The 14,185-nt window shown below is 45.1% G+C and overlaps 1 protein-coding gene across 2 annotated transcripts in view; it reads left to right on the forward strand.

Moving 5' to 3' along the window:
- The first annotated feature begins 1,043 nt into the window (after positions 1-1,043).
- Positions 1,044-14,185, forward strand: part of Dapp1 (dual adaptor of phosphotyrosine and 3-phosphoinositides 1) — a 50,870-nt gene continuing 37,728 nt past the window's right edge. Inside the window, exon 1 of one of the 2 annotated variants that reach the window (XM_021158757.3) lies at positions 1,044-1,439. In XM_021158757.3, coding sequence (XP_021014416.1) covers positions 1,339-1,439 — 101 coding nt within the window. In that variant the 5' untranslated portion in view covers positions 1,044-1,338. The remainder of the gene's footprint in view (positions 1,440-14,185) is intronic. The other variant, XM_021158756.2, reaches the window with a different exon arrangement.

Raw genomic sequence — 14,185 nt, forward strand, 5'->3', positions numbered from 1 at the left:
ACTCAGAAATCCACCTGCCTCTGCCTCCCAAGTGCTGGGATTAAAGGCATGCGCCACCACTGCCCGGCACTTTATATTCCTGTCTGAGAGAACTGTAGCAGCCGGTGTATGCCTGTTCGTTATATGTGTGTTCTCAGAGCTGCTTCTCCCCAGGACTGCCTCTAGGCACTGAGGACTTTCTCGCCAGAGAAAGCCAGAGCCCCAGGAACCATTGGGAAGCAGAAGAGAGGACGATTCTTAAGAAGACATTGGCAGCCTGTGTAGGGCAAGGTCTTTGTTCTATCAATCTCTTTAGGATACCAAATGGAACAGCCCTCTGATGAACCCTAGTTCATCTTGGGATATTGGAGGAGGAAAGTGCAGAGAGAGAGCTCTTTATCCATCCACTGATACACATCCAGGCAGATGGAATTTCCTCTTTATGAGTCTAGACACCACTGCATCCAGCGTAGCTCAGCCTACTGGGTACACCCCCGGACAGATGCTGTTCTTTAACTTTCTTCTGCCTTCTTCTTACTCAGTCCTTTGCCTTGTTTGTTTTTAAACAGGAACTCACATAGCCCAGGCTGGCCTCAAATTCACCATGTGGATGAGGATAGCCTTGAACTTCTGACTTTTCTGCTGGGATTACAGGATCTTATGGGGTGCTGGGATGGAACCCAGGTCTTTGAGGGTGTTTGCGGCAGCCTCTGCCCCCAAACCTTCTTCCATAAGAGAAACAAGTGTTCCCCCACAAAAACCTCAAGGGGATATTGGAAAGAAATCCTGAGCCAGTACCAGAAATAAAGTAGGTTCCAGCAGGACTGGTTGTTTACCTATAATTTTTTTAACCCCTTCAGAAGATGTATCTGACGTCGAAGCTTCCTTGGTGTTCCTTGTGCCGCTGTGTGAGGTGGGTGTGTGCGTGCGCGTGCGCGCGTGCACACACACACACACACACACACACACACACCCTCAAACCACAGGCAAACCCTGGTAAGGAAAAGCTACAGTTTGGACTCCTAGAAAGAGTTTGACCTAATCGCCCCATCCTGGTTGGGCGGGTGGTCCTTCTGTTTTCTTTGGCAAAATCTAATATGACAATACGTTGTGATGACTGAGGTGTGTTAGCACACTTCCTGATTGACAGAACACCCCTGCCTATGGCTCAGGCCCAGGGTGGCAGAGGCAGTGTGGGAGGAGCAACCAAGTTTCACTTCCTTGCTAGCCAGAGACTCAGCCCCAGCCGGCTCCTGTCTTAGCTACCGAGGAGGAGCAGCGTGTCCAGCAGCAGCCGATCCCACCTCTCTCTTCACACAGCACCTGGCGGGGAGTCAGCCATCAGAAGCGAAGGAACGAATGGGCAGAGCAGAACTTCTAGGAGGGAACATGAGTACCCAGGATCCCTCAGAGCTGTGGAGCAGAGCAGATGGAGGCACAGACCTGCTCCAGGATTTGGGGTAAGAGCGCTTTTTCGCTAAGTACAACTTCCCAGTTCCTTGAAAAATCGCCGCTCTGACCAGTGTTTCCAGGAGTCTCTTCCCACTGCCACCTGATGGTCATCTACCTGGCCAGTTTAATTGACGTGTAGGAGCTTCCTTCTGGGGGCGCTGATTCATTGTAAAAGTGTAAGATGTTTTTCTAAAAGTGAGAACAGTTACACTGAGAGAATGTGATAAAAATCAACTTTTGGGCATCCTTTAGCAGCGGGGGAATGTGCATACAATCGTCTGTTTCTTTGATACTGGGCTAGCTTATCATTAAAGTGAGGTGGAAGAACTCTGAGTGCACCTCTTGGCAGTGAACTGTGTCACTGGTTCCAGAAAGACTACATGGCTGTAAGAGGGATTTTTTTTTTTTTTCAAAAGAAAAAGAATGAGGAAGTTTGTACGACAATCATGTTTCTACAGTGCCTCCTTCTCACACAGCAATGGGAGCTCTTTCATAGCCTTTAGACACAAGATAACAACAGCCTGGCTTCAGATAGGCAGGTTTAGGTTAGGTGACATCATCAGAGTTCATCAGAAGGGACCCTGATGACAAAGCTCATCCGGACATTTAGTAAAGAAAAAAGGGCTACTCAGACAAGAAAGGAGGTTTCCTTGGAGACAAAGCCTTGCACCTACACGCTTGTGTTTCCCAAGAGAGAGGACGCTGGACCTGTTGTCTACCTAAGTAGCTGGAATTCCTCATCACCCAATGACATAAAGACATATTGTCACCTTGCATAGGATGGCAATAAACACGAAAGGGTTTTAAACCCCATCTTATCGGTCACATCAGTGAAATAACAAAGCTGAGACAGCCACCTGCCAGAGGCCCCATCCTCCTCTGAGGATGGGTTGAAACCTCTGTTTACACTCGAGATTGTATCATTTTATATTGTGTTACTGTAAAATTTCTCACGGCACTACGCTGGCACAGCAAGTAGAGGTGCTTGCAGCTAAGCCTGGCTAAGCCTGAGATTGATTGCTGGGACCCACTCGGCAGACCTCCACACAGATGAAATGTCAGACGGGTACACACACACACACACACACACACCATGCACACATGTAATGATAATTAATAAAAAGTCTAAAAGCAGCTCTCAATAATTCTCTGTTTAAATTTAAAGTCAAGGACCTGCACTGCCATTTGGTATTGACAGCTAGGATTTTCAATAAGGGAAACTCCTTATGAGGTCATCAGAGCTCCAAAAGCTCTCCACGTTTCTCTTCAAATAAAAAAACAGAATAAGGGCCTCTCTGGGAGCATCCAGCCCAGAATCAAGCAGTTCAGAGCCGACCTTACTGGCCAGCTCCCAAGGTTTGTACCTGTGTTTTTTTGCACTCTCCAGCCGCTGAAGTTAAGATACGCAAAGGAGAAGAAAGATCCAGAAAATATTCAACTCTGTCTCTTTAATTAAACAAATCCTATCCTGAAAGCAGGATCTAAGCTTTGGAATTGTCAGCACACTCAGGACACAAACATACCTGACCATGTGTCTGGGGACAGGCAGTGCAGGTAAACTACAGGCTTCCCTTCCCAGGCAAAGAGTAGACATCTGGTATGAAGTCCGGGGGCCCTTATTATTATCACGGAATAAATGGTACATTTGTATCCAGATCTCTTTAGTTCAGAAGACCTGAACATTTTCTTGAATGTCAGAACTTGGTCTCAGAAACAACGCAAACTCCAGTTGTTGAAGGAACTGCTCTATAGTGTGGGTTTCAACTCTATGCTAGACGGACTAAGGAACTTTTTATTTGCTTATTTTAATTCTTGGGGTTTTTTTGTTTGTTTGTTTTTTGGTTTTTTTGTTTTTTTGTTTTTGTTTTTGTTTTGTTTTGTTTTTTGAGACAGGGTTTCTCTGTATAGCCCTGGCTGTCCTGGAACTCACTCTGTAGACCAGGCTGGCCTCGAACTCAGAAATCCGCCTGCCTCTGCCTCCCGAGTGCTGGGATTAAAGGCTTAATTCTTGTTTTTATACTTGATACAGGGTCTACTATAGCTTAGCCTCTAATTCAAGGATGACTTGAATTTCTTGATATTCCTGACTGTACCTCCCAAGGCCTGGGATAAGAGGTATATAGCATCACACCCCACTAATGCAGGGCTTCCAGGATTCAAGGCAAGCACTCTACCAACTGAGGACTTCCTAGGCATCTGAAGAAAGAAAGAAAGAAAGAAAGAAAGAAAGAAAGAAAGAAAGAAAGAAAGAGAGAGAAAGAGAAAGAGAGAGAAAGAAAGAAAGAAAGAAGAAAGAAAGAAAGAAAGAAAGAAAGAGAGAGAGAGAGAGAGAAAGAGAGAAAGAGAGAAAGAGAGAAAGAGAGAAAGAGAGAAAGAGAGAAAGAGAAAGAGAGAAAGAAAGAAAGAAAGAAAGAAAGAAAGAAAGAAAGAGAGAAAGAAAGAGAGAGAAAGAAAGAGAGAGAAAGAAAGAAAGAGAAAGAAAGAAAGAAAGAAAGAAAGAAAGAGAGAGAGAAAGAGAGAGAGAAAGAAAGAGAGAAAGAAAGAGAAAAAGAAAGGAAGGAAGGAAGGAAGGAAGGAAGGAAGGAAGGAAGGAAGGAAGGAGAGAGAGAGATGTCTCTGAGCTAACACTTGTTTTCTTCCTCTACATGCCTCTAAAGCAAGACTGGAATTAAGAATCAAGGTATAAAATGTATATTCTCTGAAGTGTTAGGTACAGTTTTATTATTTATTTTAATTTAGGGCGTGCCCCTAAATTTTAAAACCACTAATGAGTTGTGGCATTCTGTACAGAGGTTGGGGCCTGTGGCCAATAATAACTTCATTGAGGTGCATTTTACATAAGATAAAATTCACCCATTTCAACTTGAAGAGCGTGACTGTCACTGTAGTCGGCGGTAGCATATTTTCACCTCCCTTGAAAACCAGTAAGGAGTACAGACCAGGTAAACACAATCCGTGATCTAGCTGTTTGGGGACCTACGAAAACCTTGATTTCTAGAACTCTTTTATTTCTCAGTATTGTCTTGTTTGAACCATTCGATCTACCAGGGAATAAGCAAATTTCAAACTGCTAGGGACTCAGCATTCCTTCTGTAAAACTGAATATTTAAGCACCAACAGAAGCTGGCCCTTGCCCCTGTCACATCAGTGATAGGCTTTCCATAGGAGATAGCAGAGGAACGTTGGCAAAGACCTGTTGCCTCTGGCTGAATTCCGAATATAACTGAAACTTGCTCTTTGAACCTTTAATCCACTTGAGTGAGGTGTGATCAGTAACAAGCCTCCAGAATAATCCAGTTTTTTTCAAAGCTCCATAAAATTCTATTTAGTTAGTTAGTTAGTTAGTTAGTTAGTTAATGAATAGATAAAGCCTAGGTTTAGTGAGTTGAATTTTACAATGATTTTAATGGGTTATTCCAGTCATCAGATATTTCTTTTCTGTTGTTATTGGTTTGTTTTGTGCGGTGCCAGAGATGAAACCAGAGGCCTTATATATTTTACTCTGATATAATTTAGTGGAGGCATACACACAGAGAAAGAGATAGGGGATTAATCTTGGTTCTTTGGTCCCTACTTTTCTTCAGGCTCTGGAATATGTAGATGCTGTGAGCCAGACCCAGAGCTGCAGTACACCCATCCCTGGCCATCCCAGAAAATGCAGGACTTTGGCAGAAAGTGTGCTGCATAGTCTCTTAAGGGACACTTGGATCCAATCAAGCCGTTCAGTCCCTTTGCAGTACCAATCCAAAAGCATTTATTTTCCTCTTCAGTGCGTCGGGGGCCCCAAAGGAGAAGGGAAACAAAGCCCTATTTGTTGTGGAGGTGTAAGGACTAACAGGGCAGGCGCAGGGAACCAGGCAGGGGAGGCTCAGCTCTGGGAACGCTAGGTCTACTCCTCCTCTGCTTTCCAAAGCAAGATGTAGGGTGGGTCAGGCACTGAGAGGCTCAGCACTCCAGCCTTCCTGCAGTAGCTCCCCACATCCAGCGCTCAGCCAAGGCACAAGGCTCCAGAACCACGAGAACCACAAGAACTCGCAGGGTAGGAGGCTCTATGGATGGGCCTCACGTTCAGTTTCCCAGGTTCTATTTGATAAGGGATTGTTACCCAACCCCCAACATGCGCGTGATGGAAGGGCAGCTAGGCCACACTTCAGGTTCATCAGGACTACAAAGAAGGGGCAAAGGGGTGGGGGTTCCTGTGGTTCACTTACAGTTGGGAAACAGGTTCAAGGAAAAGCCCCCAGGGGCGTTTCCAAGCTTTTGACTGCTAATGAAGCGGATCCAGCTCTCTGGTGGTACCGAAAGGACTGTGGTTGGCATGACAACCTCTGCTGGTTTAGGTGTAAGAGTGCAGCAGAGATTAAGACAGGTGTAGATTAAGCCTTCCCTATGGAGCCTTGCCTGGAAAGTCAAGACCAGAAATGCCCTCTTTATTGATCCTACTTATAAGAAAAGGAGAGGCCTTACCGTTGTGTTCTTTTCTAAGAGTCCCTGGAACTTGAGCTGCCAGCTGCCAGGAGTGCCCCTGTGCCCTCTCCTCACTGATTTAAATAGTCTGCACACCTTCCTAGCCTCAGGCAAAGTACACAGGCACTAGCCTCAGACCGAGGAACTGGATTCAGCCTAGCCCTAATGCAATGGCCACTTCTTTCCACAGAAACTGTAAGCAGAAACAAAGATCTGATTCTTTTAAAAGCAAACGTTGGTACACACAGATACATTCGGAGGCTGACATTTTCATGAGGGTAAATCAGTTTGGGAGATTCACTAAGCAGTCTGCAAAGCTGAAATCATAGGTTATTATGGAACCTTTAGAACTAGATGGCTCACTGTACAGAGGAGCACAGGGGGAGGTCCTTGGTTTTATATATAACAATGAGATATATATAACAATGATATATATATATATAAACAATGAGAGTTGGCCTGTTCTTATTTGATTTGCAGAACAGGCAGCACATGTGAGTAATCCCAGCACTTGGAATGCTGAGCCCACCATAGGCCTCCCACCCAGTGGATCTAGTGCACACAGGGATCGCCCAACAACCGATACAGTCCCACTGTGCATTGCTGCCTTGCCGCTCCCACCAATTAAACAATAATAATGGCGACTTCTCAGCCTCGCAGGCTTCCCACTCACAAGCACTGTCTTTCCCGGTTTGCCTGCAGGAACTTCTTTCATTCACACTCTGCTGGTGTTACTGAGGCCGTGTACACTTACGGATGAGAAAGAGAGGAACCAATCTATCTCTTGCCGTGTGCCAGGTTTACAGAGCCCGCAAGCTTCGTCACAAAGGCACCTTCCTAATTTTACTCACTGGTACACTTTTTGGTGCAGATGTAAACTGAGGAGGGAAAAAGAAAATTCTATGACTTCTACAAATCAACACAACTTATTTTATATATATATAAAGTCAACTCAGTTTTTTACTACTAGGTGTCCCGCATGGACAGGCTACTATCCCAGTGAGCCAGAACCTTGATGAATTCTGTGCACATTCAATTTTCTGGGCCAGAAAAACCAAACCAAACCAACCAAACAAAAAAACAAACAAGCAACAACAAGAAAAACAGGCTAAGAACACTATCAAGTCAAAACTGTCCACAGAGATGTGACGGCAGATAGCGCAATGAGGCTCGTGCAGTGTAGACCACTCTGAAATCTTGAATTCTACAAATGGAGGGTGGGCAGTTTTTGTTCTGTGGTTGCGTGGTGCCGTGTGATCAGTGAACTGACTGGGATGCTTCGGCTCGTGTGCGTTTCCTCTTCAGGTGTGTTCTTCTTTCCCTCCTGTGTGTGACTTCCTTCCACTTACATATTGGAAATCTGCCCTGTGAGTTCCTCACATTGGGAGTGGCTGCTTCGCTGCATTCTTTGTTCTCCCATTCATTCATAAACCCATCTATGGAATGAGGACGTTGGGCAAGATTGGGAAGATATGGAAGGGAAGCAAGGACTGCGCAGAAGCAAACCTCACCTTGAGCACATAGCAAAAACACGGCAATAGTGTAGATGGCCCCGACGATGTTTATCAGCTGAATGTGAAAATATAGCACTATATGGGGTGGGAGTCATGAGAAGAGGGGGAAACCTGACAAGATGGAGTGCTATGACAAACAGCCTATGTGACCTCAGACCTGGTTATCCTCCATCCATCCTGGAGAGCCTACGTTCACTAGAAGCATCCTCTGGGCTGCTGTAGAATTCCACTTTCAGAACCAGCCCCATGAGTTTGCTTTTGAAAGCCTTGCTTGAATCTTGGCTCAAATCGTATCTTTTCACACTCCTGCTCCCCGGCTGTGCATTTGCTTATAGCTGAGCAGAGTCCAAGCAGCTGGGTCTTATCACTGGTCTTTGCCCTCCGCCGAATTCTCGGTAGCAGATACCTGACCTCTAGATACCCAGCCCGTGCCCTGCTACCTAGTGCCTAACCGCGTTATCTGTCCTCTAAAAGTATTTACACCTTTAAAATGTAAATATGTTGCCATTTAATTTATACTGACATGAGAATTACATGAAATTATGCTATATTTTGGAGATATATGGAACTGTAGAGGGCTGGCATATCATGATATGTCTGTTTTACCTTACAACTGCTCATCAAAAACTATACAAAACACATGGCAAAAATATATTCTCCCTAAAGAATAGGTACTACTGGGCCAGAGAGAAGGACTTGTGGGTAAAGCATTTGTCACTAATCCTGACAGTCTGAGCTTAATTCATATTATAGAAGGAATGGCCAATTTCCCATGCACTCAAGCCAGTGGGTGTTTTTAAATAGAAGCATTGTTTAGGCTATTTCTCACTTTCCTTTGTGTTTGAAATTATTTATACCGAACAGTTAAGGTATACAAATGTGGCAATTATTAGAAGTTGGGGGGAAATTGTAAAGGTCAGTCATTTCTATCCAAAGAATATGTCTACCTAAAATGACATTGTTCCAAATCTTTCCTGTTTTATAAGTATATTTTTCTGTGAACACACACGTCAATACACAGATTGAGTTATAGTCATAATTTTGCTTTGTTTGTTTGTTTGTGTTTTGGTAGGACATCCATTATCTTGGCCTCTATTCAAGAAAGTATAGGTCTCATCTTAGATGGGGGTGGGTGCGTTTCTCCATCTTAGTCTTTGGATACTTGGATTCGTCTGGATTTCCAGAGGGTCTGAGATAGATTTGATCACGGGATGGTATGGGGTCACTGAGTGTTTGTAGGGATACAGGATTAATTACAGGGCCACCACATTTTATGTGTCAATAGGATAATGAGGTAGCTGGACATGATAAGCAACCATGGTTCAGGAGCCTAGAAGTCCTGAGGCACAGATTGGTGCTTGAGAAATGACACAGTAGGGAGTGTGGGTGGAAGCCAGCCCTTCCACTGAGTGACTCACACGCCGACAAACACAGCTCTACTACTTTTGAATATTTTTGTTGTTGTTTTGTTGTTTTGTGGTCCCCCCTCCCACTGAGCTGGGGTGATTTTATATATAATATATATATATATATGTATATATATATATATATATATATATACATACATACATGGCAATGGGAAAACCTTAAGACTCACAAACATCTCCTAAATCCCGTCTGTGTTTGCCTGAGTGCTGTACCTTCCTAAAGCTGCCCGGTTCATATTCCTGCTCCTATTGTTTTGACGCGCACCTGGGCCTTTCGCAGTATGGGTACATAATGGACACTTGGCAGGTGTGGATGCAGGGATGTAGGCCATTCAGTTTACCTTTTCTGTATGGGCCTACCTTTTGTCGAAGAACAGGTGTCTAAGTGTTCGTTGACTCAAAGCCAAGACCAGAACTCAAGGTTGCTGACTTCAGCCTAGTGATGTCACACTCTAGACTGAGTCCCCTTCCATCCAAGGCTTTTTAACTGGTGAACTAAACCTATACTGGTTAGAAATTGGAAGCACACAGTCTACAGAGGAGGGATGGAATAAAGACCTACCCGCCTGTGAGTTTTACATCTCTTGAGGTACAGGAGCCTTTCCTGTGCCCACAGCGGTAGGTTTCCACTAGTAAGCATGGTCTAAGACAGCTAATCCTAGCCAGCATTTTCTGAGGGACACATGAGCAATCAGAGCAAGTGCATAGTCAACTCAATGTCCTGAGGAGAGGGAGCCTCCTGAGGGAATGCTGGCTTTGGGATCCTTGACCAGCCAGTCTGAGGAACTTTAAGTTCTTGCCCTTTGTCACACTCTTTGGAGAATGATGCTGTAACACTGCAGGCTGCCCTCGGAATGAACACAAGCAACTTGTAGTGAGGAGATACAATTTCTACTCCTCTCTCTAGTTAGTGACTGTGTCCCTCATCTGCTCCCAGTATCTAACGTCTCTGGGCCTGTGGCTCTGTCTCAGGGTCTGCTCTGTGAGTCTCCGCTCTGTGAGTCTCTTCCTGTGGGACTGCTATGTTCTTTGCCTCTGTCTCGTAGATGACTGTGTCTCTCTGTGTATGCTTGCTAAGTCACTACTTATCATTCCTAGCCACACAAAGTACACATACTTCTGCTGGCTGTGTGAGAGGTGAGATATGTGATCTCCAGCTACTTCCCTATCCCCCTCTTCCTCTTTCTTCCTTTTACTGTTTTTCAATCTCTCCCCTTCTTTAGTTTCACTTGGAGGTGGATCCTGATGAGAGAAGCCCCTCTCCCCCCCCCCCCCCCGCCCTTTTCTCTTTATTCATTCTTTCCCTTATCTGCTCAGAGTTGGTTCAACTATGTAACCTAGCCTGGCCTTGGTCTCCCAATGCTCCTGTCTTGCTCTCCTGGGTGCTATGATCACTGGCCTGCACAGCATGTCCTTTTGTATCTCTGTCTGTCTCTCTTTGACTCCCATATTTCCGAGTCTCTGCCTCTCTTCTTCCATCTGTCTTCGTGTTTCCATTTTCCTGCCTTATCATCAGACTTCAAGCACAGGTTGATCCTGGTCTCTAAGTACCTCTGTGTTGGGGTTGGTCTTGTGCTCTGTGTATTGAGATGCTGAGTTCTGTGCCCCAAGATCAGGTTGTAGTCTGGACACAGGCATTGTATTGCCCAACGTGCTATAAAGAATGATCCCCTTGTCAGGAGGGAGAGGGTGGGACTGGAGATCAAGAAGGGGGTGGGAGGGAGGATCTCAGGTAGGGACCACGAGGAGAAGGAAAAAAAGATGGGGGAAGAAGAAGGCTTCCAAGAGTCAGAATAGACTATGAGGATGGACCATGAGCACGAGGCCAGGAGAAACTTGCCCTGAGGACACACATGGAGCAGAGCAAATAGAGCTAGACTCAGGTTGGCCTATGGCTGTGATGTAGGTTAAAATAGTTCAAAACCTGTCCAGTTTAGGCTTACAGACTGTTAATAAAAATACAAAGGTTCTGTGCCTTTTATTCGGGAGCTATACAGGGGTAGAGCGGGGCAGAAACTCCTCATAAAAATACTTCTACACTTCTCCTTTCAGCACTGTTTTGTTTGTTTGTTTGTGAGCTGAGGTTTAACACCCAGCTTTAGTGGGTAGATATCTGCATGCTATGCTTCTGCCAGGTCTGTTTCCTAAAGCTTTGGACAACTAGGTTCAGTCCTGCTAGTAAGGGGTATAGGCGGGACACTTAAAGCAGCGATGTGGAAAGTCCCAACCTTACTGATTCCATCACCGAAAACTCCCGGCTGGAAAGACCGTGGGGAGGCTCAGCTTCCCCCGGACAGTGCGCTGCACCTACCTGAGCTGTTTTTGAACTTCCTCAACCCTGTGGGAAGCTTCTGCTTGCCTCCTTCTACTTGAGAAGTGAAGTTCCACCTATGGGTGTCTTCTATGAACAACACAGTCTTGTCTTAGATACAGCCTGACTGTAGTACAGCCCTGAAAGCTCTGGTACTAAATGAGAGGTGTCTTATTCTACACCGGCAATTTCTGATGACACCAAGAGCTCAAGAGCTTAGCCTTTCCCACAGTTGAAGCATCCAGCACTGACTCTAAATACAGGTACACAAGTGAGATCAACATCTGACCAGTCCGGTGGAGCAACTCAGGAGCTAAAGTCAGATGAACCCAAGTGAGAGCAGCTTGGATGGGGAAAGCCCGGTGGAGACATCTCATGTTTCCTGTTCACAGGGAATGTGAAGCCAAGCTGTAGGTTCAACCACAGATCCATCATCTGTATCATGGCCTTAGAGAAGGAGAGACACATTATCCATCTGTCCTTGGGGCCCAAAGACTTCAGAGGGTGTCACTGTCATTCTAAAATGAGAACAATTTTGAAGCAGGAAAAAAAAAAAAAAGAAAAACTTTTTTTTGAGTATATATGTCCCTTTATAACTCAATATAAACAGAATCCAAGTTCCAGGTCACTTCTCTTTGCCAGGAATGGAGGCGTACAGTGAAATATATTAATAATCTGTAGGCAAGGCATTTTCTCGATGAGAAATGAATACTCTAGAGCTGAGGGCTTTGCTCAGTAGAGCATTTACCTAACATTCGCAAGGCCCTGGGTTCAATGCCCAGTACAGCCAGGAAGGAAGGAGGGACGAGAGGAGGAAGGAAGAGAGGAAGGAATGGAAAAAAAATGTCTTAAATGAGGACGCAAACTACCAGTTTTTCTATGTTATTTTGCTTTACTCCCCAGCATGGACCCTGTGCTTCCGCTAGGCATTCTGCTCTCCATACACAAACCGACCCCAGCGTCTTAGCCTGTGCTCTTTCCTCTTGAGATGCCCTCTCTCTCACGACCTAACGGATCAGACATCCATAGTCGAGCCCAGAGCGCGATCGATCATCTCTCGCCATCAAGCCTCCCTGGCTCTGTCCTTCCTTCCATGAGATCCAGCAGCACCCAACACGAGGTTGGCAGCCACAGGGGATCTCTGACTGCTAACCCGCAGATCCTTTTTCTTTTCTCTATGGAAACCCAGAAACGACTTCACTTTGCCCTTTTCCCCAGATGCCAAACATCGAAGTCAAGCCATTAGGGCTACTGAAGGAAGTTTCTTAGGATGTTCATGTTTCTCAGATTCTTAGCAGGGTAGAGATCACTTGAGCCTCCACAGTCAGGGGGCTGGAGACAAGAATATACATTTCAACCAAGACCTCGGGCTAGCCCAAATTTTGAGTGGCAAGATTTTGTATTGATTTCCAACAGCAACTCATTAGTGGTTTGTCTGGTAGTGAATTTAGTGGTTTATATAAATATTTGTGCAAAGTAAATATCAAAATGATTTAAGTAAATAGCATATAGAAAGATATTTTCCTTGTAACATTTTTTTGAGTGTGATTTTAACGTACTGTGAGTTACCTCAATAATTTTAAAGTCTTTCTTTCAATGGACATAGCATAAACAAGACATAAACTTAGACCAGCAAATTAAAATATTAAAACCCAAAGGAAAAAACACCTTGGTGTTTCTAGCATGTTGGAACAGTCTCCTAGAAGGTTCCAGCATGAGGAGGCACTGGGATGAAGGCAGGAGGAGCAGAGTTGAGAAGGGACTTCGGGATCCAGCCTGCCTGTGTTCTCTGTGGTTGAGTTTATTTCCTGTATCTCCGAGAGGCAGTTATGAAAACTATCTAGTGGGTGGGTGTTTCCTAATTTGCTGCCTTATCATGGGAGAGATAAGGCCGCTGTTTCCTTCAAGGTCAACTGCTAGTTTTGATATTCTTATAAACCCAAGGCAAGTATTCTGCTCAAGTCTCTAATTAGATTAACATCTTTACTCTCACTGCCTCTGACCTTGAGACACAACGGTAAAAATCTATAAGCCATAGGAATAAAACGTGACCATAACACGGTGCCTTCTAAAACAGTTACCAGCAGTAGTTTCTTCTTCTCGTTTCTTTAGAGAAAGTAAGACCAAAAGTCTGGGAGTTGGAAAATAAAACTTATTCAAGACTGCGTAGTCACGTGTCACCAGCGGCTAGGAGAATGTCTGGCGTGTCCGTGATAAGAGAATTTAGTAAAGCTTGTGGTTTGTTCTTTTTTGCAAAAGTTAAGGAACTGGGGAAATTGTATAACAGAAGACAGCATCTCAACACATGAAAATATGGGTTTTCTCTTTGAAAACCTTGTCATCTTGGTTTGTGACAACCTGATGTTGCTACCCGGAGGGACCACAGAGTTGCTAAGCTAAGCTAAAGTGGTCGGAGCGGTTGGAGCCACTGAAGAAGGGATCACACTGAAAGCTAACCTCTTCTTGCTCTGCTGCTCCCTTCCCCCAACCCCATCCCCCACCCCCACCCCCACCCCTGCTCACCTTTTCTCTTCGCAGTGCCCACTAGTCAACTGGTGTGTTACTACACGTCATTCTAAACATACCAGTCTTGCAAAAGTACAGAGAAAAATGATGAGTGGGAACTTTTGTCCACAACAGGCTCTGTGTGAGCTTCCTCGTGCAATTCTGAAGAGACCAGAGCGAGCGCAGGAGGCGTTGTGCGTGCCCTGAAGCAAGACCAGGCAAACTAGGTGCTGCTCTGTCCACACATCAGAACTTAGCTTTTAGGGACAATTCAAAATTCAAATCTTAAAGGGTACTCTGGAGATGAGTACTTGGCGAGATAAAGGACACAAAAGCCTGTGATTAAAAAGATGATAGACAGAGAAGGGGGCATGTTCCAGACTCCGTCAGCTACTGTTCAATTTTATCTGTGAGATGTCAGCCAGAGAAAGTGACATTGGCCAACACAGGTTCCTTCCACAGCCCCACTCTACTGCTCAGCGGCTCAGGTGGAGGCTTCGTGCCCCAGCCACATCACAACCGATGCCTGC

This window comes from Mus caroli, unplaced genomic scaffold, assembly GCF_978045245.1.
Source record: "Mus caroli unplaced genomic scaffold, Mus_caroli_1 scaffold_3, whole genome shotgun sequence".
NCBI lineage: Eukaryota > Metazoa > Chordata > Mammalia > Rodentia > Muridae > Mus > Mus caroli.